The 27,477-nt window shown below is 44.5% G+C and overlaps 1 protein-coding gene across 1 annotated transcript in view; it reads left to right on the top strand.

The window, feature by feature from the left end:
- Nucleotides 1-27,477, top strand: part of CLSTN2 (calsyntenin 2) — a 646,459-nt gene that overhangs the window by 506,756 nt on the left and 112,226 nt on the right. Inside the window, exons 5-6 of the mRNA XM_008008915.3 lie at nt 1,364-1,513; nt 26,615-26,800. Of these exons, the coding sequence (XP_008007106.3) occupies nt 1,364-1,513; nt 26,615-26,800 (336 nt within the window). The remainder of the gene's footprint in view (nt 1-1,363; nt 1,514-26,614; nt 26,801-27,477) is intronic.

Here is a 27,477-nt window from a genome sequence, read left to right as displayed (position 1 = left end):
GCAGGGCAATCACTTGAACCCAGGAGGTGGAAGGTTGCAGTGAGCCGAGATCATACCACTGAACTCCAGCCTGGGTGACAGAGCCAGACTCTATCTCAAAAAATACACATATATATGAGTCAGCCGTTCCCTCTTTGTTTATTTTATTTTATTTTTTTTCAGACAGTCTTGCTCTGTCACCCAGGCTGGAGTACAGTGCTGCGATCTCTGCTCACTACAACCTCCACCTCCCAGGTTCAAACAATTCTTGTGCCTCAACCTCCTGAGTAGCTGGGACTACAGATGTGTACCACCACGCCTGGCTAATTTTTGTTTTTTTTAAATAGAGATGGGGTTTTACCACATTGGCCAGGCTGGTCTCAAACTCCTGTCCTCAAGCTATCTACCCACCTCGGACTTCCAAAGTGCTGGGATCACAGACGTGAGCCACTGCCCCCGGCCTGTTTTGTTGATTTGTTTTTGAATTTCAATGTTTAAAATTTAGTTTCTGGTAAAAGATGATAACATTTGAGTTCTAATTTGCTGTCAACTCTGCCACCAAAAAAAAAGTAGTAGGAATGAAATTATTCTCAGCAAAATACTTTAATCTCTTAGAATTAAAAGCTTAAAAGTATTAAATGCATTTTAGGTCTTTATTAGTTCTCTGGAACTAAAATTGTATTTCAGCAAAAATAATGAATTACAATTTTGCTCATTAATTACCAAATATTTATTTCAGAACCATAATATGAAACCCACAGAAACAAAAGCACACAAACAACTCTGAAAAAAATTACTTGGTATCTCTTCGAGAAGAAAAATGTCTTCTTCGGGGCAAGAAGTGTGTTATTCTGTGTCACTTTCAGAAGGAGGTCACACGTTTTCTTATTGATTTTACTTCCTGTTTGGTAGCAAAATAATGTGAGATGAGGCAATGAATATTCCTGGCGACAAGCCCAGATGTGAAAAAATATGTGTCAGGACATTTTCTGAATTCCATCTTTTTCCCAGAGATATCCTTGCTGATGAATGGTCTTTGCCCTATGTCAGGGACACAATCACATGGCTGTACTTTAGGAGGATCTTCTGGCAGCCCATTACTTATAAACACAAGCCAGTTGGATTCCAGGTGTGCACTCGAAATTCCCTGGCAGTCCTATTGCACAGCTAGGTGGCTTCAGCCAGTGGGTTCCCAGGAATTTGCTACCAAAGCATAAGCAGGCTACAAGTGGAGCCATGCTCCTGTTTGCCCTTGTTTTTACAAAGAGATAAGGAAAAGGGTCACTTTCTTTCTGTGAAGGTGGGTGGAGTGGAGAAGAGATTTGGGAGAAGTACAGTGTCATTAAATTGACCTGAAATGCTTTTGAACATCTCTGTTCCTCAGGCAACATCAGGAACACTGAGAAGCTGAGCTATGACAAACAACACCAGTATGAGATCCTGGTGACCGCCTACGACTGTGGACAGAAGCCCGCTGCTCAGGACACCCTGGTGCAGGTGGATGTGAAGCCAGTTTGCAAGCCTGGCTGGCAAGGTGGGCCTGTTTTATCAGTCTTGTGCAAAGGCAGCATGGTCTGGTGTATAGAAAGTGGTGTACTTGTTCTCAAATCATCACAACACACAACTTTTTAAAGTATAGTCACTTTGCTGTGAGAAATAAAGTAGCTTGCTTATTCCCACAACTCTTAGGTAATATATTATCCCCATTTTTCAGCTGAGAATGTCAGAGACATCTCCTCTAACCTCATGCACCCTGTTTGTCCAGTGCTCCCTTTCTCAAATCTCATGACATCTTTGATCAATAGAAATTATCTCACAGCATGTAGGAGAAATTGCCAGCAAGCCTATTCACTTTACCCTAGGGTGCTGAGTCTACCTAATGCATTTCAAGTTTTGCATCACGGATCAACACCTAAAGTCATCGTGTTCTTTGTGCTCACACAGAGTGCACACAGGCAGAGGCGGGAGACCCAGAATCCAGCCTCTGGATTAGGGAGTATATAAAATGTTGACTCTGGGAATGAAGAAGCAATGGCTTTTGATGGAGGTGAATTTTTTTTTTGTCAGTTTAGCTCTTTTAAAATGCAAGGAAAACTAAATGCTTAGGTCGCCCTTAGATAATAGAGTTTATCACTGAACTGAGGGCAAGTAAGGAAGGTGAGGACAGCTGCATAGATGGACCTTACAGAGATTTGAGTAATTTGTGGAATAATAATAGCTTTAGTGGTAATGCTAATAGATCTGGTGGCTGAGCAGGGATTCTAGAATTATCTCTGCACCATTATTTTGGTGGCCCGATGACTCCCTGTCTCTACTTCATGTGTTGAAGATGCTGCAGGCTATTGCTTACTCATAACTCATAAAGTGCTTCATTTCTGGGTACTGCCTTCTTTTGGTGTGTCTTTAGGCTTCTGCCTCCCTCTTATATTCTCATATTTTCCCTCTGTCTCTCTGTCTCTCTGCCTCTCTCTCTCTCTCTCTCTGTCTGTCTGTCTGTCTCTCTCTCTCTGTCTCTCTCTGCTATCTTTAATTCTTAAATTCCCTAGAAAGAGTTGATGTTAGTCACTCACATCCATGTAGGGAAGACTGATGCCAGACCACCCTATAAATCTCTCATCAGTCTTTGAATGACTGCCTTTTATTCAGTTATTCATTCCTAATCCAATTTATCAGGGTCAGATTGGCAGGACATCATGGTACAAAGTAAGGACACCTGTGTCTGAGAAGCTGCCTGACATCATTCCCCTCAGAAGGCAGTTCTCAAAGCGCTCCTCCCTTGAACAACTTGATCTCCCTTAAACTTAAAACTGAAAAGATCGGAAGGGGTAATTTAACCCACCTCTGGAGAGAGCCAGAGTTGTTTGCCTTTGAACAAAGTAGAAAAGATGAAATGCTCAGTAGAGGAACCACAGGTAAGGCACATGAGAGATAAAGAACAAAGCAGAGTCATCTTTATGTCAGTCTGTTAGGATCAAGGAAGAGACATACAAAGAAGGACAAGCCAGAGTGGGAAACTTTGTTTTCCCAACCTCGGGGAGCCTGAGCTCTGATTGGGTATAATTCACCAGACCCAAGGACCCTGCAGACAGACTTCTGTCTTGTTCACCACTGAATTTCTCAAGCTTGGTGCGGTGTCTAGTGCCAGTGGTGGGTGCTCAAGAAAATAGTCATTGAATGAATGAATGGATGGACGAATGAAAGAAAAGGTATCTGAGTTAAGAAGAACTCGCCTTGTTTTATTTTTAACTCATGGGGATTAGCTCCAGTGAAGGTGTGGCCTTTGAAGAGAAAACCTGGAAAAAATATATAAACTCTCTATGCATGAAATATGTTCACAATGAGAATTTAAGTGGGAAAAGCAAAACACACAGCTCTATCAGGAGAATAGTCCCAATGTTTCTTTGGCTTTGACAAATGAGGCACCTACAGATTTGTGATTACATTTTTATTCCTATATTTAAATGTAATTTCCTAACAGAATTGGTACTTATTAAATGTATGCAAGGAAAAACCTGGTCACAATGTTTAACTCTACATGCGAAGAATGTATTGAGCACCACCCTGTAGTGCACACTGCTGTTTGCAGTCGGGATAAACCTTGTTGGGCAAGGCTGATGCCCATTTGCTGTTGTGTCTCCAGTGCCCAGCACAGAATCAGACATGATGCAGGCACTTAGCAAGTGTTTAACGATGGAGGAATGGTCAGCAAAACTTTGGTTTAAAAAATGTACCTTTCTGTGGAATAAAGAAAGCAGGGAAGAGGCAATTCCCTGCATCCATTGATAGTGTTAGGCAAAATGATTTAAACACATGTAACATCAGAATCAGCTACTTCATGGTGGCTTCCCTGCCTTAGCTGTGTGGGCTATGATGAGGTTTCTCTTCAAATAGCCTGATCAATACTTTATTCTTTAATTCATAGTACTCCCCCACCCCTTTTTCCTTTTTCTGTTTTTTCTCCTTTCTGCCTTTGCTACGTGCCCAGACACGCCATAATACCAGGCTTATCAGTACCAGCTCACATTCCTTTCCTTATTTGGAAAGAAGACTAGCTCTCTAGCTCATTGCAGACACCCCTTCCCCTTTTCCCCTCTCTCCCTTATGTGCCCACCGTATCTAAAGAAAGTTGAAATGTTTACCCATCCAGGATTAGTTCAAATTGTGCGACCCGACCCCAGCCAATGGGGAGAGGGTACAGGGGCAGGACATGCGTCAGGAATAAAGGCTTTCCTGCCCCTTTGTTCAGGTGTGGTCTCATGGTGACTGGCCAAGGAGAAGCACCCCTCTGCACAGAAGTCAAATTGCTTTGCTAAGGATCCTTTGTTTGAGTGATCAACTTCCTTAGGATTTTGAGCATGATTCCCAACAGCTGTGGTGGCAGAAGCTGACAATGAATTCTTCATCCTTAATCTTCTCCCTCCAGCTTACCCCTTGTAATTCCTTCCTGCCTAAAGGGAAATGACTTAGGTACAAGAATTCAAACTGCCAAACTGTGTTTGGCATCCAGAGCCAGAATCTGGGATGTCCTCTCTCTCAGTCACTGCTCCAGTAGGCTTCCAGATCATAGACAGGCCCTCCAGGCTCTCTGATATGTAGAGCAGGCCATAGGACCTTTCTACCATTCCTGTCCCAGCTCCTAGACCTAGAGAGGAACCTCCTCTCCTTCTCCCAGACTATGAATTCACTTCATTCCTCCACTTGGACGATGCTGAACTCTTCTTACTCGCTCATCTTGGGGCCTATTCTGTCTTATATCCAGGGTTGCAGCCTCTTAACTGGAAGTTCACCTTTCTCCAGGGAAGAACTGACCACAACTGGTCTGAGTTGTGTGTCTCTTGTCCTGCCCCTTCTCCCAGCTGTGCAGAGCAAACTGGAATGAACCGTGTTTTACTGGCTTGCTTGCTACTTGCAGATGATGCAGACTGCCCCTTACTGTGAGTGGGCATCAGATGCCTTGGGGGAAAGGTTTGGCTTTTCATGGAGCCAGTATGGGGTGAATCCTGCACTTTGTAAATGGATTAGGTTTTAACATGATTTGGAAATGACACAAACATTTAGTTATAGCACTGACTGTCTGTCTTAAGGGAGTAAGAAGGAGATGACTTACAAAAGCTATCTTTGAAGTCTTCAAGGGCAGGGTCTTAGTAGAGTAGTTAGGATGGGAAGGAGAGGTTTTGAGTGTTGTCCTCATAGTAAGGACCTATGGTTACCTGATGTTATATGGGGCCCAGCAAGAAAGAATAAGTAAGGAGTCATTGTGGAACTAGATAGCCTGTTTGAGTTCCAAGAGTACTGTTTTTATTTTTACTATTTATTGTCTTATATGGTATTTTCCACAGTTAGCGGATGAGCTATTGTCTACAAAGCATCATTTAAAGAGGGAACAGGCCCGGGCGCCGTGGCTCACACCTTTAATCCTAGCACTTTGGGAGGCTGAGGCAGGTGGATCACTTGAGGCCAGGAGTTTGAAACCAGCCTGGCCAACATGGTGCATCCCTGTCTCTACTAAAAATACAAAATATTAGCCAAGCATAGTGTTGCATGCCTGCAATCCAAGCTATTTGGGAGGCTGAGGCAGGATAATCACTTGAACGTGGGAAGTGGAGGTTGCAGTGAGCCCGTGTTGTGCCACTGCACTCCTGCCTGGGTGACACAGTGAGACTCTGTCTCAAAAAAAAAAAAAATACATATATATATATATATATATATATATATATATATATAGAGAGAGAGAGAGAGAGAGAGAGAGAGAGAGAGAGAGAGAACAGGTTTGAGAAATAGTAGATAGACTCAGCGGACCCTGGTAGACAAACTGGATAAGGAAGAGAAGGATAGGTCTGCCTCTCCCATTGGGCACATGGGCCCCCAGATGGATTATGGTGCCAGTCGCTGAGGTGGCGACATGGAAGGAGGAGGAGTTATCTGCAGCAGCTAAAGAGTCCATTTTAAAGAAAAGATCAATGCAAGGTGCCAGAGATGTCTAGTGGGCAGTGGGATTTTCACATCTGATGCTTAGGAGAAAGGTATGTGCTAGAGATGGAGATTTGAGTCTCCTAGATATATGTGCTTGATAGTGGAGGGCTTGGGCGTGGATCTCATTACACATAGAGTAAGAAGAGGGCTACAGATACTCCCAGAGATAAAGAATCCTCTAAACAGGCTGCTAGATAGCCTTGTGGGGATCCCAGGTTGCACATGTCTCAAGTTGAGTGTTTCTAAACTTTCTCTAATTTCTTCTATACTATTTACTTCCATAGGTTTTTGGGGAATGGGTGGTATTTGGTTACATGAGTAAGTTCTTTAGTGGTGGTTTTTGAGGTTTTGGTGTACCCATCACCCGAGCACTATACATTGGACCCAGTTTGGTCTTCTTAGTGTTTCCCTCTTGTCAACTGAGTGAAATTACCCAAGCCTGGGCCTGTGCATGCTATGATGACTTGGAGAAGGACCTGCATCCCTTTGTGGACCAGAGCACTGCAGAGGATGTAGTACCTTTGGAGGTTGTCAAGGTGAGGGTGGCAGTAACAGCACTGGGCCCAGCCAGAGACTGAGCTTAGCCACATGTCCCTGCTGAACCCTCCTCATAGGGGCACTGACCTGTCCTTTAGAGGATCGTTTATAATTCAGTTGGTAGTTTGGGGGTTTTTTGTTTGTTTAGTTTTTATTTTATTTTACATTATTCTGTTTGGAGAAATGCATCCCATGTTTATGCTTTCCTTTATTCTTTTTAATCCCTTGGCCCATCTTTTTCAGTGTTTCAAGCTGAAAGATTGTCTTCAACACTTATTTGGTACATTTTCCCTTTTACTGTTGCAAGTCAGATATTGTATTCATTATTTGTTCCTGCCAGAATGAACCCAAAGTTCAGTATTTCACTATCCCTTTATGCAAAATTATTCCCCTTTGAAGAGAGCCACCGGAGACTTCCTCGTGGGCTTTCACTATTTTCCCCCAGATGTGTTGCTGACGGGACTTCCAGCTTTTCTGTGTCTGAGGCTCCCCAGACTGAAGAATCAGCTCTCTAACCCCCAAGGAACCCTTCTTTGTCTGCCCACCTCTTCCATGAGTGTGATCCCATGGCAGCTAATTACACCTTGCTCAGCAGCAATTCACACACCACCACCAGTTGGAAGAGTTTCTCCCACAGGCCAACCGATTTCGGTTCCTTTTACCTTCCCAATAAGATGTCCTATTTAAAAGAAAAAGAAAGAGAGATGCAGCCACATAATTGAACCATTTCTTCTCTGTTCTTTGGGTTTTGAATAATCTCCAGGTGCGTCAAATTGTCTGCACTGTGTCTTCCACCATCCCACAAACAGGTCCTTCATTAGGAAGGAAGGGTGGTGGCTTTCGGAGAAGCGCTTCTCAAACTTGAACATGCACTTGAGTCAGTGGGGGTGGGGGGGTCTTGGCAAAATGCAGATCCTGATTTAATAAGTCTGGGGTAGGTCTGGCTGCTTCCGTCAACTTCACTTTGACTAAGACCATGCAGAAAATAGTTACCAGACACCTGAGTATGTCTAACACTTTTGTGCTGAAAAGACAGCAGCAGAAAGACAGCATCTAATCAGCATTAGATTAGCAGCAACTAATCTAATGCTGGCTAGATTCATTGCTCTTAGTTATTGGCATTGTAAGAGACACTGAAATTGGATGCATATTACATGGTGGAAAATATTTTTTTTGGAGTGAAGTAGTTAACCCTTTAGTGAAGGCCTACCGTGTGCTAAAGGCTAGGAATATGGGTAGATCTACCAGGACTCCAAGTATAGAAGGAGATGATAGAAATGCTGAGGATAAAAGCTGCACTGGAGGGACTGTGGGAAGACAAAGGAGGTACTTAACCTTGAACCAGGCAGGAGCCCCTGGGAGATGTTCCTGGAGCAAATCTAGAAAAATACTGGGCTTTAGCACAGAGAGGGGATATTCCAGACTAGAAAACAGGTATTAGGTGAGAGAACACAATGCGGCTGGAGCAGGGGGAAGAAGACCAGACTGGCCAACTGAGGACCAGGTCATGGAGGGAGGGCCTCCTCCTGTATCACCCTGAGGACAGGGGAGCTGCAGAGGCTTTTCTGCCTCCGTGTGGTTACAAGTATCTTAGGGAAGAAGGACTCCTCGGCAAACCACGTAGATGGTGGCTGGAATGCAGAGACTCAGGGGAGGGAGGCCAGCAGAAAAGAATGATTATTTCTGAGTGCACTTTCAAGTGGAGCACTCCCCCAAAAGTACTAAAAGTCACGTATTTATTGCAAACTCAAGTTAAAGTGGGCATCAAGGTTAGATTTCAGGCAAATCTCATGAGATTCCATAGGCAAAGGGACAAAGGTGGCAGTTGGGCGGGTCTGGGGCTGAAGAAGACCCTGCTACACCTTGTCAAGTGTATCTCCCAGTTCTCTCTGCAGCTGTCACCTGCCGCCACCCTCCTGAGGAGATAAACACCCAGGAGCCCAGGGGTCAGCTAGTCCCCTTGCCCCTTCCAAAAGTCAGATGGGTTATTAAATAAACTGAGGATCTGGCTTACATTTTACTACGTGAAAGGCATTGATTTCAAATCAGAGGGTGATAAGCCCAAGAAGGTATCCAGATTTGCTTGGGAAAGTGGGCTCAGGGCATTACCAGAAAGACAGAGTAAAGAAGGATTCTTGCCCTCAGTTCTCTCTTTGACTGTCCTGCCAGGGTGTCTGAGGTTCCAACATTGCAGTGCCAACCTTTTATTTTAATAGATAATCCCCCCTGAAAATGAAAATACCTCCTGCAGGAGTCCCATGTTAGGAGTCAGCAAAGTGTAGCCTACAGGACAAATCTGGTTGACTGTTTTTGTACAACTGTGAACTAAGAGATGGCTTTTACATTTTAAATCGTTGAAAAAAAGAAAAATAAGATTTCATAGCACATTAAAACTATGTGGAGTTTTATTCTTAGTGCATTTAGATAAAGATTTATTGGAACACGACCACACTTATTAGTTCACATAGTGCCTATGGTTACCCTACAACAGGAGAGCCGAGTCGTTTCAATAGAGATTATGTGGCCCTCAAGGCCTAAATATTTACTATTTGGTTCTTTACAGAAAAAGTTTTCTGAGCCCTGCATGAAGCTCTTGTTGTCCATTGACGCCTTAGCAGGGAGTGGGTGATTAGATGCATAGCAAAGGCTTGAAAGAATGAGAGATCAAATGGACCTATTTAGACAGAGGCAAAGAACTGTAAAAGTCCAAAGCAAAGTTCACTGCACAAAGGGCAGGAACATCCTGTGAGATAAGCAATTCTAGCCCATTTAATAGATAAGGAAAACTTAGATTGACTGTCTTGCCCAAAATCTCACAGCGGTAAATGGTAAACATGGAATTCAAATTCATATCAGCCTATTCCAGAGGGCATCTTACTGTGTCAGAAGTAAGAAAGAGGATAGAAAAAGGGGGTTGAGAATTTCCAAAGCGGGCTGTTATGAGCTTTGCAAAAGGGTGTCTCAGAAAACAGTTTAGAAGAGAGGCACAGCCTATATGTCCTTAAGCAGCGTGATTAACTTTTCAGTTACCTTAGCTGTAAGATGGTGATGAGACTTACCTGGAAAAGGTAGCTGGAGTTCAATGGGACAATGTCTACATAGCACCTAAGAGGCACCACAACTCTCATTTCCTTGATTGAACAAGGTCTAGGGAACCATTTCCTTGATTGAACAAGGTCTAGGGAACCATTGCCTTGAAATTATAATTTGTTCAGAAATAAACCCAGGCTTGAAGACTGTCCATCTTTCAGATACTATTTGCTGGAAACTAAAGTTACCTCTGATTATCTCATGACCCAGAGAAACACAAAGTGGGCCCGAGACTTAGGTGTTAAGCTTCAAACCCAAAGATGCCGGGCCCAAGTGTGGCTCCTCACACCACGGCAGGAAGACTCTACCTTCTCCTTAAAGAGAATTCAGCATGAATAATTACCCCTATACCCTTCCATTCAATAGGACAGCACTGACTTTTTGAGCTTCAAACCAGAGGGCTCCGCTTCTTCCTTCACCCTCACAGTCTCTTTCCTATCCTTTTGAATCTCTACTATTTATCAATAACCTCTCTTCTCCCTGTCCCCATTTTTGACTTACCTCTCCTTCCCCTTCATTTCTTCTACATTCTTCTGGTTCCTTCTGCTCCTCTTCCCTTTTCTAAGCATATGCCCTGAACCCCACACAGGGGTAGGTGATGGGGGAATGGGGTCAGGTCAAACCAGTGGAGATGGAGCTAGGTATGGAGTGAGAAGGGCTGAACCCAACCCTTAGCTGGATCATAATCTAGCCACAGGCTTTGCTTCAGCTATTTCTCTGGCTGAGCTTTGGTTCCGTAACTGTAAATTAAGAATCATAATCCTTGGCCAAGCTATTTTGTAAGATTGTTAAGACCAAAAGAGATTGTAGCATAGAAGTACTTCACAAAATTTAAATCCCTATGCAAATGAATGCTATGATTAAATTGGGAAAATAGACACCGTCATGCAAATGAACACGCACACACACACGCGAGTACACACATTTAAATCCATAGAATTGAGTAAGGCTGTGTGGCTTAAGCATCATGTTCTGGATTTTTGTACTTAAGATTGGGATCAAAGGGAGACAATGGGGTGGGGTAGAAAGTGTACAGTCCTAGGGGTCAGCCCAGGAACCCAGATTTCAGTCCCAGCTAGGCCCTAGCTCACTCTGCAACCTTGGAAAAGTCACTGCTGTTCAGCTTTGGCTTGCCTAAATGTAAGTGCCTTCTTGTGAGGACCAGATGAAAGGCTGCCAGCGGAGAGCCTTTCACAGAACCCCACACGGTGGGGCTCAGAGAACAGCAGTGCTTTTTAGTTCCCTTTATCTCAATTTTTAAAAATCACAATGGAGTATTTTTTCCTCAAATAATTGGAAAAACCATTATTGAGGCCTGAATTCCACTGACTGCAGCAGCGTGACCCCAGGGCAGGTGCTCCGGGGGTTTACAGCTGCTAAGGGGATTGCTCAGATCTGCCTGGCAAGCAGCTGAGCTCCTGGCGGAGGGCCTCGTGGGGGCACTTCTCCGTGAATAATGACCTGTTTTGACATCACTGACATAGCCGATCATTAAGGTGCAACAAATGGCTCTGTACAGGATGCTGATTTACTTACTCAATGGTATCTTAATGTGCTTAAAGAGCTGCCAGATAAAAGTGCCCATGCTCAAGTCTGCTTTGACCTGACTCTCCTGTGGATCCGCCTGGAGGGTAATGAGCCTTAGAGGTTTTCAAGGTCCAATAATATCAGCCCTGAGGGGAAGAGGGTGTGGGTAGACTTCACTCATCCCAAAGAGTATTCAATAATGATAGTAATCATCATTACCACTGACTGAGCACCTACTATTTGCCAAGCCTTATCTAAGAGCATTCATTGCATGCATGTGGTCATTTATTCTTCACTGCTCCCTGAAAACTGTTATTTTCCCATTTTACAGATGAGAACACTGAGGTTAATACACTTGCCACACAGCTAGTAATATTGAGGCCAGCTCAATCTGTCTGCAGACGTAGAGATCCTCCCCCAATTTCCTACAATGCATCTCAAAGAAAAGGAGAACACTGCCATCTTTTGAGACAGTTGAAGGAAAGCTATTTGGGGGAAAGTTCTGAAATTAGAACTCTTTCCCCATGTTAAAAAGAAAATATGTCATTGGATAGTAAGGCAGCCTTGAGAGGGGACCATGGCTTGTGAATGGTGGAGGTGGGAGGGGTATCACTCTTGTCACCCAGGCCCACCACTGGGACCTGTCTTCATTCAGGATAACAAGGTCATTCATCACTCAACTTTAGATGATCTCTCAGGGACCACAAGGGGAAAAGCCTTGCCCAAAGTCATGCGTAGAGGTGGAACCACAGCTAGACTCAGGCCTCCTGACTCAGAGCCCCACACATGCTACCTTATCTCCCCATGGACCTGGGTCTGCCCCTGAGCTGCACAGTCTGCCTACTCCCTCTTCCACTGACAGTTCTTTGAAATTTTGCAGTGGGCTAGAATGTCTCCCTGCAGGGAGTCAACAGAGGATACAGCTTCAGAGTGCAGGCTTCGAAGCCAGAAAGACCCAGGTTCAAATCCAGTTCCATTTGACTCAAGGACATTGGATAAGTCAATTAACCTCTCAGAACCCTCAGATGTGGTATCTGCAAAATGAGGTTAATAGCAGTACCTATTGCAGAGGATTGTCACAAGGCAGAACTGTGCCTGGCAGGTAGGAATGCCTGAATTAATTCTAGCAATGAGGAAAGTGAAGGCAGGGGAGAGCAAGTAGAAGTGGCTAAAGTGCTTTTGGGAGTCTGGCCAGTCTCTCAGCATTATTTGCTGACTGTGTGACCTTAGGCAGGTCATTTGATATCTCAGCCTCAATTGTCTCCATGGTAAAATTACCCTCCTGCTAATCCCTTCCTCAGATGGATGCTGTGCAGGTTGATAACATGTGTAAGAGGCCCAGCAAAGTGCCTGTTAAATGGTGGCTTCCTTCCTGCTCTCTGCACAACCCAGTGGAGGGCAGCCCCAGCCAGCCTGGGTACCTATGCTGCCACCTGCACACAAGCCATACTTGGATTCTCATAATGTGTGTGACCACAGAAAGTGCCCCTCCTCTTCCTGCCACAGTTGTCCTCATCTCTAAAGTGGGCAGAACAGTGCCCCCTTCTCCCGACGTCTACCTCCCAGAGATCCTGGTGGAGGGAGGAACTGGATGGAGAGCCAGGAGCTGGCCGAGGTTGACCTCAGGAGCTCTGGATTCACACTGTTAAGTGTGGTGTGACCCATGAGGTACCAACTCACGGACTTGGAGCATTGACCCCACCCTAACCATGCAGAGGGACAGTGTGGGCCGGGCCCAACTGCGCTTCCACTCAACTCAGGAAACTTCCCCCAGGGCCGCCTCTGCACCCGGCCATCCCCTGGGAACCATGAGCTGGAGCGGTGGTGAGGTGAGGGAAGGCAGGTGAGCAGTCCATTCCAATACAGGACAGTCAGGGCACTGACAAGCAAAGGCCAGGGTCTGTGAGAACAGAGGTGAGGTATAGTGGCCAGGCTTGAGAAAGCTTCCCCAAGAAGGTGGCACCTAGGCTGAGGTCTGAAGGATGAGTACATTAGCCGGGTGCCTAAGGGGCTAGGGAAGGGGCCAGTGATGGGAAGAAGCAGGGAACAGCATCCGCAGGAGAGCTTGCTGCCTAACTGCTGCACCTCCGGGCATTTCTGTCCACTCTTCTATCAACATTATGGCTACATGACTGACAGGAGACAGGCATTTGGGTTGCAGAGAGGGGTTTTGGAGAAAGGTAAGTGATGGAGTAGATGGACTAGTGTGTTTTGTTTTCCTGTTTGTTTCCTTTTCCTTTTTTTATCTTGAATATATTTTTGTATCTTAAAAAATTATTTAATTATTTTTAACACTTTTGTGGGTACATAGTAGGTGTATATATTTATGGGGTTCATGAGATGTTTTGATACACGGATGCAAACTGAAATGAGCATATCATGAAGAATGGAGTATCCATCCCCTCATAAGCATTTATCCTTTGAGTTTCAGTCAATCAAATTACATTCTTTAAGTCATTTTAAAATCTACATTAAGTTATTGACTATAGTCACCTTCTCGTGCTGTCAGATAGTAGGTCTTACTCATTCTTTCCATTTTTTATATCCGTTAACCATCCCCACCTCCCCCTACGAACCCCCTACCACCCTTCACAGCCTTTAGTAACCATCCTTCTACTTTCTATATTTATGAGCTCAATTGATTTGATTTTTAGATCCCACAAATAAGTGAGAATACGCAATTTTTGTCTTTCTGTATTTGACTTATTTCACTTAACATAATGATCTCCAGTTCCATCCATGCTGTTGCAAATAACTGGATCTCATTCTCTTTTATGACTGAATTCCATCATGTTATGTACCACATTTGCTGTATCCATTTATCTGTTAGTGGACACTTAGGTTACTTCCAAATCTTAGTTATTGTAGACAGTGCTGCAACAAACATAGGTGTGCAGATATCTTTTTAATACACTTGATTTCCTTTCTTTGGGGTATATACTTAGCAATGGGATTGCTGGATTAAATGGTAGCTAATTTTTTAGTTTTTTTGAGGAATCTCAAAACTGTTCTCCATAGTAGTTGTATTAATTTACATTCCCACCAACAGTGTTCAAGGGTTCCCTTTTCTCCACATCCTCGCCAGCATTTGTTACTGCCTGTCTTTTGACTATGGGCCATTTTAACTGGGGTGACATGATACCTCATTGCAGTTCTGAATTGCATTTCTCTGATGATCAGTGATGTTGAGCGCCTTTTCATATGCCTGTTTGCCATTTGTAGGTCTTCTTTTAAGAAATGTCTATTCAAATATTTTGCCCATTCTTTGATCGAATTCCTAGAATTTTTTTCCTGTAGAGTTGTTTGAGCTCCTCATAGAATCTGGTCATTAATCCCGTGTCAGAGGGGTAGTTCGCATAGATCTTCTTCCATTCTGTGGGTTATCTCTTCACTTTGTTGATTGTTTCCTTTGCTGTGCAGAAGCTTTTTAACTTGATGTGATCCCATTTGTCCATGTTCACCTTGGTTGCCTGTGCTTGTAGGGTGTTGCTCAAGAAATCTTTGCACAGACTAATCAGTGACCTAGAGATTTTCCCCAATGTTTTCTTTTAGCCGTTTTCATAGTTTGAGGTCTTATATTTAAGTCTTTAATTCATTTTGATTTGATTTTGGTATGTGGTGAGAGATGGGGTCTAGTTTCACTCTTCTGCATATGCATATCCAGTTTTCCCAGCACCACTTAACGAAGAGACTGTCTTTTCTGCAGTGTATGTTTTTGAAACACTTGTCAAAAATAAGATCACTGTGGATGTGTTACTGTTGGTTTTTATCAGAGATGTGGTGAGGTTTCCAATGCAGACCGTGAAGTAAGTAGATCGAACTGTCTAGAGAGATTCTGTGAGGCAGTGGACATAATAACCAGAGTTCACCTGGCAAAGGCACAAGGTAGGTCTCCTTGGGGAGGGCCCCTTCTCCCCACCTTCCATGGAGCCCAGCCAGTCTGGACCCCTGTGGCCTGGGTGTTCCCTGGGCAGGTGAAGAGGGCCAGTCCTGGCCACATGAGCAGCAGGCACGGACAGTGGGGCCCCGGTAGGAGTGGAAGCCCAGGGAGACCTGTGTGGGGAATGTGGAGAACCTGTCTGGGGCCTCTGAAAACTAAGGCATTCAGAGGAGGACTCACTTCTGATGAGTTCTTGGTTGGTGAAGGTTGGTATTTAGAGTAAAATGTGACCTCACTTTCAGCCACAGTTCAAGACAAGTATTATTATTTGGTTACTCTCATTTTAGTAACAAGGCTCTGCTGGTGGACAGTGCTTCAGAAAGCTGTGTTCCTCCTCTGCATTCCCCAGTGCCAGTGTCTGTCTCTGGCCTGAGACTCTGCATCCCTGGTTGCAGCAGCCACCCTCACACAGGCGAAACCAGGCAGGCAAGGAGCAGGGACCTTCTACCTGCTGGGAGGTTTGGTTAATGACAGTTTCACAGATGCTGAATCTTCCATCCTTGGTGAGCTTCTAGGGAAATTCAGCCCTTTTCTCAGACTTTAGATCCAGAAGAAAATATTATAATAACAGTATGTCATCCCTTGTCAAATTCCAAGGCTTTTGTTCCTCAGGCTCTCAGCCTCCTTGGGTTTCTAACAACCTCATCACCAAATGCCAACAAAGCAGTCCATGTCTAATTCATGGGTGGGGCTCACACTGGCCAACAGGAGCCCTTTGTGACAACAGAAAGAGGCTGGCTGGCTGGCTGCCCAGGTGGGCACCCCTAGGCAAGGAAGAAGGATGTTTCTCAGGCAAGATTTATGAGCTCTGCATTCTGTTAAGAGAACCTGAGTTAGTAAGTGGCAATTGGGCTGCCACGATATTTTTAACGTAATTTTTTAAAATTATAATTTTTTATCCTCATTTGAAAATAATTTTAAAAAATAAGCTCAATAAAAATGTCCTGTAGTTCAATTAATGCAGTATTGTCAATATTACATTGTTTTTTCCTTTCAATGCATAGTCATTTGAACATTATGTTCTTTTTCCACTAAACCTTATGTCATATTTATTCCCCCACAACATAAAACCTCACTGACCCCCTCAGTGGCTGCATAACGTCCCCTTCTATAGGTGTATCCAAATGTGCTTGACTGTGTCCTCGTAGTTAAATAGGGCCATGTGATTCTCATATGTCAGCATGCTTCTGTTGTTCTTTTTAATGCAATGGCAATTAGTACACAAGTCTTTGAATTTTGGTTACCTTTCTCTGGAGTCTATTTACTGGGCCAAAGTCTATGGTCATTTTGAAAACTGAGATACATTTTGCCAAGCATCTTGCTAAGCATTCGTGACAGTGTACTCTCCTAGCCCTGTCAGAGAGCCACCTCTCCCACCTTCTCACATGGGAAATCGGGGGTCTCAGTGTATTCAACAGACTCTGGAGATTTAGACTGTATTTCCTGTAGAAGTGAGAACCTGATTTCAGCTTGAGACTCTTGTTCAGTGAAATGGAAAATCCTGTACTCTAGTACCACCTAGGAAAATGGTCCTTTCATTTAAAAAAAAAAAAAAGTTTTGAAGCTGTGTGCAATTGATAGCTTAAAAAGAGATTTGCATAACTAGAATAGGAAAAAGTATACATAAGCCATCTTCTCAAAAAAATTGAAAAATATGGGCATGAAAAGTTGTACCCTTCAATTGTGAATTTTTTCAAAGCCATAAAAGTAAAGATTCTTAAAGAACCACTGCTCCATCTTTACACTAATAATACATTTGTCGAGAGATTTAAAAGATTGCCTGGCAGATGCTCATGTTTATTGTACATAAGAGAGAAGCATTTCTGTACATCCAAGAGAAGGTACCCTGGTTGGCTGAGTTCATCGATCTTGGAAGGATTGTCTTTCAGAAGGGCTGCTTTGAAGTGCCTGGTTTCTGTACCTTTCCAGCATCGGTTCTGCTGGATGTGTTTCTGTTTGGGAACTGAGAAGGATGTGAGCTGAGGGTCTCTAGGGTTGAAGGGACTGGGAGAAAGCTGCAGCCGAGCCTGGGGTGGGTCCAGGCGTCTGAACACCACATAGTTCACTTCAACTTTGGCTGCTGACCCACGGCCCCCGCCAGAGAGCCAGGGTAAAAGGAAAGGAGGGCTTGGCATAGGCTCTAAAGAGGTGGTGCCCAACACTAGCAAGATTGGAGACTTGGTGGGTAATGGAGGCTCTCCTGCCGGCATGAGGGAACCACACAGGATAGAATGGTTTCCTCTCACAGCATGGGGAAGGCCGAAGGCTGCCAGGAATGGAATGTGGTGTCTCAGAGGCCTGAGCCAGCCATCTCTCCAATGCAGTCTGCTCAGCAAGCTGTCTTTACACATTGCCCTTAACTAGTGGCACCAGTTCTCCTGGCTGGCAGGTGAGAGGCCGGGGAGGGGGGCCTGACATAAGCCTGGGCTTCAGCGAGGAGCTGCCTGCAGTTTCCCAGTTGCTACCAGAATAAGGCCCCAAAGTCTCTGCCAATGTACATGACTTTGAGGTCTGCCAGATAGATGAGAAGCTTTTCTTAGGTCAGAGTCAGTCATGACAGTGTTGATTTGGGGCCAAATTGTATCCCCTCTGTCATCAGGAAACTGGAAAGAACTTCATGAGCAAGACAAAATTTGAGAACAGATTTCTAGTTCTTTCATTTGACATTTATTGAGAATGTCTAGGGGACTAAAAAGGTTAAAAATGTATGGAACAATTGAAGCCAGTTTTAAGTGCAGTTTTAGCATTCACATTTGTCCACAGACATTTCAATTCAGGTGGGTGGGGGGTGTGCACACATACACAGCACACGCGTGCACATGCAAACACACATGCATGCATGCACACACACATGCACACACACACACACAGCAGCCATGTCTCGAATCCTTTCCATTTTAATGCCTAGCAGCCTGTCCTTTGGCAGCTGGTTGGGCTAAGCAGATGATTGACAAGTAAGGTGTACCATCCTATGTGGCAACTGGAGTGTGCATGTCTATATGTCTGGGTGTGTATCTGTGTGTATGTGTGTCCTGATTTTCATACATCTGATTGCTCACTCATTTCATAGATATTTGTTGGGCACCTTTTATGTGCCAGGCATTGAATAGTGATGTACAAGTCATGCTCCTGAGTGGGAACGGGACATAAAGGAATAAGTAAATTCTCAGGGAGAGGCTGGGGTGGAGATTGGGGAGACTCATCAAGGTGAGGCCAGTACCAATAAGGGCTCCTTTACAAAGTTACCTGTGAGGTGGGACCTGGATGAAGAGAAGGACCAGCCCTAAGAAGGGCAGGGACCGAGTACACAGGCAGAGGAACAGCAACAGTCACAGCCTTGAGGCTTCACTGAGGATATAGCACAGAGATATGGATCCTTGCCCCGCTTTCCTTTTGTAGTTAATTATCTCTTCTTAGTAGGAATTAAAAAGTAATAAAATACTCTTGTGAAAATAAAACATAGTAAATGGAAAAGGGTCAGTAATAAAGGAAAAGAAAGGATTCCTTATATTTGTAATTGAGTGCAGAGAATTCCTGTTTTGTTTCTTTTTAAATGGTGCCTGTGTGTAAGCATTTTTAACTGGAGAAGAAAAGCCACATAATTTAATGCTCAAAAATGTGTGTGCTTATTATGTGTCAGACACAGGGATAAGTGGTTTGCATTTATTATCTCATAGAAACCCTATATACAACTCTAAAATTGGTCATGATATCATGAATGTTTGCATGAGTAAACATAGAGGGAAAATATGGCTTGCTCACAGTACACGATACCAAGTGGCAGAGCTGAAATTCACAGCCGGGTCTGACTCCAAAACCTTGATTCCTAGCAGTTATGCTCTGTGGACTCCTTTGGGGGCAATTAATTAATGTCCCCATTCGATAGAAGAAGAAAGTGAGGCTCAGAAAGGTTAAAGAATATGCCCAAGGTTGCTCAGCTGGTAAGGCAGGACCAGCTGCATAATTTGTGGGTCCCAGTATAAAATGGAAACAAGGGGCCCCTTGTTTAAAAATTATTAAGACAGTTAAGACAGCCACACCAGAGCGTTCAACCAAGATGGGGCCCTTCTGAGCATGAAACTGGTTGTAGAGCCAGGGTTGAAGTTCCGGTCTCCCTGACTCCTCACCACCCCCGCCTCCTTCCAGCTGAATTTCCAACCTGATAGTTGTAGACCTGTAATAGCAATTGATGAGATGTAAAAAGAATATGAATTCCTAAAAGCAAGAAGCAAGACATTCTTTTCTGGTTTTGACTTAGAAGTTGTCCAGCCTGGCACAAGTGCTGGCTCTGCACCAACTGGCTGTGGAAACTTCAGAATGTGACTCTCTCTCTCCCCAGTCCGGTTTCCTCTCCTGTAAAGGAGGATAACATTCTCTCGCGGAAGTTTTAGTACCTGCCCTAGGAGATCCAGGAATAGTCCTTTCCTTGTCTCTCCTGAGAACAGGATTTGTGACAAGGAACCAAAATTTGGAAGCCTAATAAAATAGCCCATGTTTCTTAACCACTCCTTGTATGTCAGGTACTCTGCTAAGCATTTCACATTTATCATCTTACTTAGTCATCTCAACATCCCCACGAGATGTAGTTGTGCTGTTTTCCCACTTTGCAGATGAGAAAATTGAGGCATGAGAGGTTAAGTAATTTGCCCAAGGTGCAGGATCTGGTAAGCAGAGAAGGCAGGGCCTGGAGCTAGACATCTGACCCCTCACTTTCAGTCTCTGCACTCTGTTGTCTAAGTGACACCTTGGCCCTACCCACTGTTGGGTCCTGAGGAACTCATCCCTAGAGGCCATGCGGAGAGCAGAGAGAAGGCGAATCTCAGAAGTCAGCTTCTGTCTCTTCTTTCCACAAAGGCCTTGAAGAGTCTGTTTCTGATGCTCTAAATAACCCACTCCCTGGCCCAGCATCCAAGGTCCTTGTCATCTGGCCCCAAAGTGCCTCACCCCACACCAGGGCCCCATGAAGCCCTCCTGAGCCTCACATACGTCTGCACCTTCTGAGGCATGGCAGCTGCTGGGTTGTACACTCAGAAATGGAAGTACTGTTCACATCATTTCCATCTGAATGGCACCACTTGAACCTGGAGCTGTACATACACGAGGCCCTGAAGAGGACACCCTGGAGTTCTCTTCTAGTCTAGCATTCCCCTCATCTGCAATGCTGTATTAACTATGTCTGTTATTGTCTAGTATATATTCTGATGTTTTGACATCTGGGGGCCTTACTGACCCTGGAGGGACTGCTCCTCTTGGGATTGGCTGATTCTCAGAGATCCTAAACATCTCACCCTCTCACTTTTTATATGCACTCCAGCCAATCTGGAGCCCACACCCCCAAACATCCCTTTTTGGGGCTTTCATACTCTGGGACACCATTCATCTGCCCTAATCACCCCAGGGTCAGGTACCAGACAACTATGCCCAAGAACTGGCTGGAATTATTCAAACCAGCGAGTATTAAAATGCTTGCCCTGCCTTACTTGTTTCTTCCCATGGAAGCCACAGTAAAGCCTCGTGCCCACAGTTTCTCACCCTCCTCCTGCCTCCTGGCTGACACAGGTACTCGTCTGCCCCTCCCCTGCCTGTGGTGTGGCGTGCTCCCCGAATCTGAATCTGTCCAGTGGCAGGGTTAACACTCTTAAATTTTACTAAGCAGAATTGAACTAAACTTCCATGAATTGAAGTTAGTTCCCTCTGGTGTGGCCCTGTCAGCAGTGACACCTGCATGGATTGATCGAGGGGTGGCTATCAGGAGTATTCTGCTGTTCTGGAAATGAACACCAGGACTAGCCCAGCTGCTGAATGGCAACTCTGAAGCAGTCTGGATACTTCACACCCACACTAAACATCCTATGTATGGCTCCTTACTGGTCCTACAATTAAATCCAAACCTCTTCCCCAGCATTCATCATCTGACCTTCATTTACTATGCAGCCCATCTCTGCTTCCTGACCTGCCCCCAATTCAGATGCACCGGATGGTCAGTGGAGATGATGGCACTCACTGCTGAGCAAAGGTACCCTCCTAGCTTCTTCCAGTAGGAGAGGAAGACCCTTGGTGCCCAAATCAAAGCCACCTATCCCTTAGAGAAAGTCCTAAAAGATGGCAGATAGTGATTGCTTGCAGATCTGGCTGCAGTGTCAGCTGCCTGAACAGTTCCTGTTCTGGGGTACCCCATTCCCATCCCTCTCACTCCCCAGAATCTCAATATCCAGCCACTCACTTTGTGTGAATCCAGCAGTTTCCTAGAAATCCTGATGCATCTCCAGCCATTGGAAGCTGAGACCAGGAAGAACCGGAGGCTCCTGTGTGTGCACATTTAAGGAAGCAAGCATGTCTTTGCCACACCTGCCTCTTTCCCTTTTATTCTTCTGCATCATTTTTGACCACAGAATTGGGACAATGGACTGAATGTCTTAGATTACAAGAGCCCCAAAGCCTATGCTTTCCAGAAATCTCTTAGATTAGCTTTATTCCCTCTCTAGGCATCTAATATAAAACTTCTAAGTGGTTAATGTTCTCCTGATAAGAAAACATAAGATACCCACATTTAGAGGTAGTTATAATAAAATCATCATCTTTCTAAATTCTTAATCCACAAAGAAGGAGTTTAAATCCCAATAGCTTTTTCAGGAATACTTACAGGGTAATTTAGGCCCAATTATTAAAACAGTGGGCAGGCTGCTCCCTTTCTCTTCACTTAAGAAAAAAATTGAACCACAATTCATAAAGTAGTCTCGAGGCCCTTTATAAACTAAAAAGATTTTGTGTCCAAGCAGGACAGTTCAGAGAAGTTTGAGACACTCATGAACCAATGGGTGGGATATTTCCATACCGAGCCTTCGTGGGAAGGTCTCTGTGTTAGGCCCTTAGCCTGGCATATCTCGTGCTACCATAAACCCAGGAGGGAATATAATTTTCCCCAATCTGCAGATGAATCAACGGAGGCTATAAGATGACGGCAGCTTTGTTAGATTCACATGACTCGCGTTTGGCAGAGCTGAGATTCAAGCCTGGATTTCTGCAGCCTTCAGTGTCAAAGCAAACCTCCAGCCCCATAAGCTGCCCTCAAGGTCAGACACTGATAAAACTGACAATACTTCTTGATCTTTTGCCAACATTGGGATTATCACTATTTTATTTTTAAATATCAGCATAAATTGAATGTCAAACATGAATCTGTAAAAATGATAGTTGTCTCAGTTCTGGCCTCAGAATAATGGAGGAGCTTTTGTAAAAACAGCCATGTGGCCTGTAATCCCAGCACTCTGGAAGGCCGATGTGGGTGGATCACCTAAGGTCAGAAGTTCGAGACCAGCCTAGCCAACATGGTGAAATTCCGTCTCTCCTAAAAATACAAAAATTGGCTGGGTGTGGTGGCGGGTGCCTGTAATCCCAGGTACTAGGGAGGCTGAGGCAGAATTGCTGGAACCCAGGAGGCGGAGGTTGCAGTGGGCTGAGATAGCACCATTGCACTCCAGCCTGGGTGACAAGAGCAAAATTCCATCTCAAAAAAAAAAAAAAGCTATGTGGCCTTGGGTAAGTCACACCAACTCTTAGCCACGGTTTTATGGTTTATGCAATTAAGGTAACACTCCCCCACTGGGTCCCTGAAAGGATTAAGTGAAAGGATAGATGTAAAAGTGCTTGGCACCTTGTCGATGCTTAGTCATTGATTTCCTCTTATTTCTTGCAATAAGTGTTACTGAATAAACGATAATTTACCAATAATATATCTATTGGACATAGTCTTTATGTTTGGTGCTGAAATGACTCTGCATGTAATCCCCCCAAAATCCGAGGTGGTAGATACAAACTTTATAGAAGATGAAACTGAGGCTCACAGAGCATAAGTGATTTGCCCAAAGTTACACAGTAAGTGGTAAGCGTGGGATTTAAACTCAGGTGTGCGGAATTAAACATTCACACTTTTAAGAACCATGCTATCCTACCCTCCAGGAGATGAGGAGGGACAGACACATCAAGCGGTAAAGGCTGAACTTGATGACTTGCCTTTTGCTTTCTTAACCCCACCCCAACTCCTCCTTGGAAAATGGAAGATGTTTGTATGAGCGTCTCACTCTCTCAAGGACACTGTGCTCAGAAAGCTCCACTGATTTCTTTTACTATGTGGTTGCAATTTTGCCTGCTCCTCATAAACCCTCAAAAACAAGCCTCTTGAGGCCACCAAAGCAACTGGCAATTGTGATGTTCCTAAAACTCTTTTATACCTGATTTCTCCCTGGTGGTCAGAGAGGGCCCTGCCCTCCCAGCTAGGGGGTGAGCGAGAGGATGAAGACCCTACAGGATTGTGCTTCCTGGCTTTTCCCTTCACGATTTACTTGCTTGTTTATTTGAACTCCTTTTCAAAAGATTTGAGGTGGAATTTCTCATCATAGATAACCACCAAAATATCTAGATGAGAAAGAGATGCCTGCAGCCTCTGCCGAATAATGGAAATCAATGAGTTGGGTGTCTTGGGTTTCTCCAGAGAAGAGGCTTCCAGAGACCATGACCAGAGGGGAGGTATTGTGAGAGGGCTCTCCTGAACTAGCAGAAACAGGAGAACCTCAAGACTGGTGCTGCAGGGTGCACAGCAAGCTCCTGCTTCCAGCACAAAACTGCTTTCTCCATTTTCAATTTACAGAAAGGGAGTTTATGGAGGGTTTGGGGGGAGAGGAGAGAGAGATGGTTCTATACAGAGAAGGGATAGATGGTTCAGCAGGAGTGGAGATACAGGCAGGTGGGGTCAGTACCAGAGAAGCTGCAAACAAGCCATGGATTCTGTCTGCAGCTCAAGAAGTGCTACCAAGGCAGCAATCAAGGTTAGATGTCTGGGGCTACCCAGATCCGCCCAGCAAATATTTCCTATCAAAAGATAGCCTTTAGGATTCTGTCACAATTTCTACCACTAGTGAGCACCTACTCTGTGCCAGGCACTGACTAGCACGATGGGGCCTCAGAGGCACCATGAAGCTTGGAGTCTAATGCTACAGTCTAATGTTGAAAATACTGCAGAAGCATGGAGGAGAGAGGGCATCGACCTAGACTGGAGAAATCCCAGAAGGCCACATGGAGGAGGTGGCAAGAGGGATGGTGATAGAAAGGGAACCTCAAGTAGAAGAAACAGCACAATCAAATACACAGTGGCACGAAACATTTTGTACCTAGGACACTACACGGTTGGCCATGTGTGTGGAGGGCTTCCTATAGCACTATGACATGACTTTCGATCCACCAGACAAAAAGCCACCTTTTGCTCCAGTGGTTTGTCCTTAAGATTGCACTTGAGGCTTTTGGAGCATGGGCTGCAGCAACTTCATGATCTCATCCTCTGGGAGGGGATGGACTAATCCAGATACAGCTCCTAAAGACTATGAGGAAAATAACATAGAATTGGGGATATTCTCCTTTACAATTAGTCACTCTCATCCAAACATCCTCTTATTGTAAGTACCCTAGGGATGAATCTCACAACCGTAATGTGCACTCTCTTCTTGTGAGACACTCTGAGAAAACCCCGTAAAGGGCAGCTGGTGACCGTGGGGGCTCAGAGCTAAAGTCAGATTGCAAAGGTACCTGAAATTTGTCAAAGTTGTGATGCACGGGGGCAGATTGTCTTCTTCCTTGCCAGGGAACAACATTGATCAGTCTCTACTGCCCGCAATGCACACATTTTCACACTCAGTCCCTACCTCAATACTGTAAGCTCAGTGCTATGGTTCCCATTTTCTTGATGAGATCCCTGAGGCTTGGAGACCTTCAGTAACCTGCGCGAGAACTTCCTGACCTTACAAAGACAAGCCAAGATTGTTGCTGCATCTGCTTCACACGTGCTTCCCTGAGGCTTCCCCCAATGCATTTGTCCTTGATATTCAGGCCTCAGCTCAGAGGTTAACTCTCAAGCTAAAGGAGCCCCTCACTATCACTGGCTTTTCCTTTCATAGCACTTACTCCTCTCTGTTAGAGCGGTACAGGCTTATTCATCACCTGCCTCTCTCCCTAGGCTCCTGACTTGTTCACTGCTATACCCTTTGTACTCCAAGCAGAGCCTGGCACATAGAAACAAACCCTGAACAAATGGTTGCTCAGTGAACAAAGCCATCTGGCTAGCCCCAAAGCCCAGCCTCTTCCAAGATACTGGTATCACATGGTGGTGCCAGTGGCCCACTGGGAACTGAGGAGTCTTCTGGTAACTGCAGCCTGATACCCAGTCCCACAATGAAGGACTTTCTGAGTTTCTCATGGGTGAGGTCAGGCAACTTTATAGATTTTTATTTCTATTTCAGCAAAGGGATATCATCTAGCAATGTTGTATGTGACAAACATTTGGGATTAGTAAATTAATAGCACCCATAACTCACATTGCTTGATGACTCAGAATCACTCTTCTGCACATAAATCTGGCTGAGGATGGCTGCACAGCCATCTCAGACATGTGTCCTCGCAGAGCATGGGATGCCCGCTGTGGCAGGCAAACACACGTCATCAGTCACTGGGAGCCTGCCTTGAGTCCACTCTGACTTTCAGGTGCTACTGTTATTATATCAGTCAATTCCTGTGTACACTCAATTGTAGAGTTTGTATGTGTTTGTATTGCTCTGTTCTTGCATGGTGTCATTTTAATTGTGATTTTGTTCCTCTCTAATGCTTTATCATCTCCACATTATTTTTTCACTAAAAAGCAGTGACAAGACCATGAGACCTACTTCAATGACTCACAGTTCTGAGTGTCTGAGAATCCTTTCAACGTACCTTGTGACCTCTTGAGATGCCTGAACAACCATGCTTTCTTTTGTTTTATGACAAGGCACGTGAGGCAAAGTTGAAAAATGGGGCGAGAGGCACAACACTCAAAAATATCATCAGTGGCACATTAAAAAAAAGGAGAAAGAGAAAACATTAGCACAATATTACACAAATACTACAATAATGATGGCACCTTACCTCGAGGAGATCTGACGTTTGCCTGTGAAATGAATGTAAGAAGGGTTGCCTCCCCCAGGTACTGAAATAATCTGTACCACAAGCCCCCGTGACACAAATTTACATATAACAAACCCGCACTTATACACCTAAACCTAAAATAAAAGTTCAAAAATACACTTTGAGATACTAAAGCAAAGGTTGGGGATAGTGGGGGTTGCCTCTGGTGTGTTGTTGTGAAGTCCTTGAAGGAGTATCTGGGAAATGAATGAAAAGTTGTGACTGCAGCCATGGACAGGTGTGGCTCACAACACTGGTGAACTGAGGAGCTGGTATATGTTTGAAGGTGTGACTGTGTGTGTGTGTGCTCATGTGAGTGTGCGTGTGCCTGCGCATGTTTTGTGTGTTCCTACGTGGCTCAGTGCAGCTGGGTGCAGTTTTCCGCATTTGCCTAGTATTTCTCAGGGAAGAAACCTTGTATAAGCAAATGTAAAACTGCCATTATTCTCAGACTGTTCCCTAATATCTAATATATGTGTTGGGGCAAATAATTCATTGGAACAAATTCACACTTCTAAAAGAAATGTTCCAGCAGAACTGACTGCACCTGATTCACTTTTCATCCTTTCCTTGTTTGTTTAGACTGGACCAAAAGGATTGAGTACCAGCCTGGCTCCGGGAGCATGGCCCTGTTCCCCAGCATCCACCTGGAGATGTGCGATGGAGCCGTGTCTTCCCTCCAGATCGTCGCAGAGCTGCAGACTAATTACATTGGGAAGGGTTGTGACCGGGAGACCTACTCTGAGAAATCCCTTCAGAAGTTATGTGGTAGGTTTTTCCCTTTGGGGATTTTTTTAAATTAATTGCTTTTAAATGATGTATACCAAAAAAAAGCATATCTTATTATCTCAGGGAAGAATCAGCCATCCCTTCCTGCACCGATATGTGTAACTCCTGGATGGATTTTAAGTTTACTTATGGCAGACGGGTTGGAAGGCCCAGCTTTTGGCACTAGACTCCTGACTCAGACTCCGTTTATTAGTTATGTGACTTTGGGCAAGTGACATGGAAAGGCAAAGCCTTTGCTCTTCTTTGGTAAAACAGGGATTAAATGGCACAATACTTTCAAGAGTACCTAGGGCAGGGCCCAAAGAAACACGAGTTCCTTTCTCCCCCACTGGTTTAGAAGAAGCTACCAGACCAGACCCAGTACGAAGAGTTAGTAGTGTCAGTCACCTGGAAAGAGATTGGTCTCCTCCCCAAAGCACCAGCTATATAATTTGTGGGGCCCAATGCAAATGAAAATTTGGGGCTCTTTTTCAAAAATTAACAAGAGTTTTAAAACAGACACAGCAACGCATTAAACCAAGGATACACAACTAAGCATTGGACCGTATGTGACTACTCAGGTTGTTATTGACAAAGCTGGTCTTGCCAAGGACGGAGTCTTTCCCTACTCAGTATCACAAAACCAATACACAAAACCAAAAGTGAGTGTCAAGCAG

The sequence above is a fragment of the Chlorocebus sabaeus genome, chromosome 15, assembly GCF_047675955.1.
Source record: "Chlorocebus sabaeus isolate Y175 chromosome 15, mChlSab1.0.hap1, whole genome shotgun sequence".
Classification (NCBI taxonomy): Eukaryota; Metazoa; Chordata; class Mammalia; order Primates; family Cercopithecidae; genus Chlorocebus; species Chlorocebus sabaeus.
This window is presented reverse-complemented; position numbering and strand designations above follow the sequence as displayed.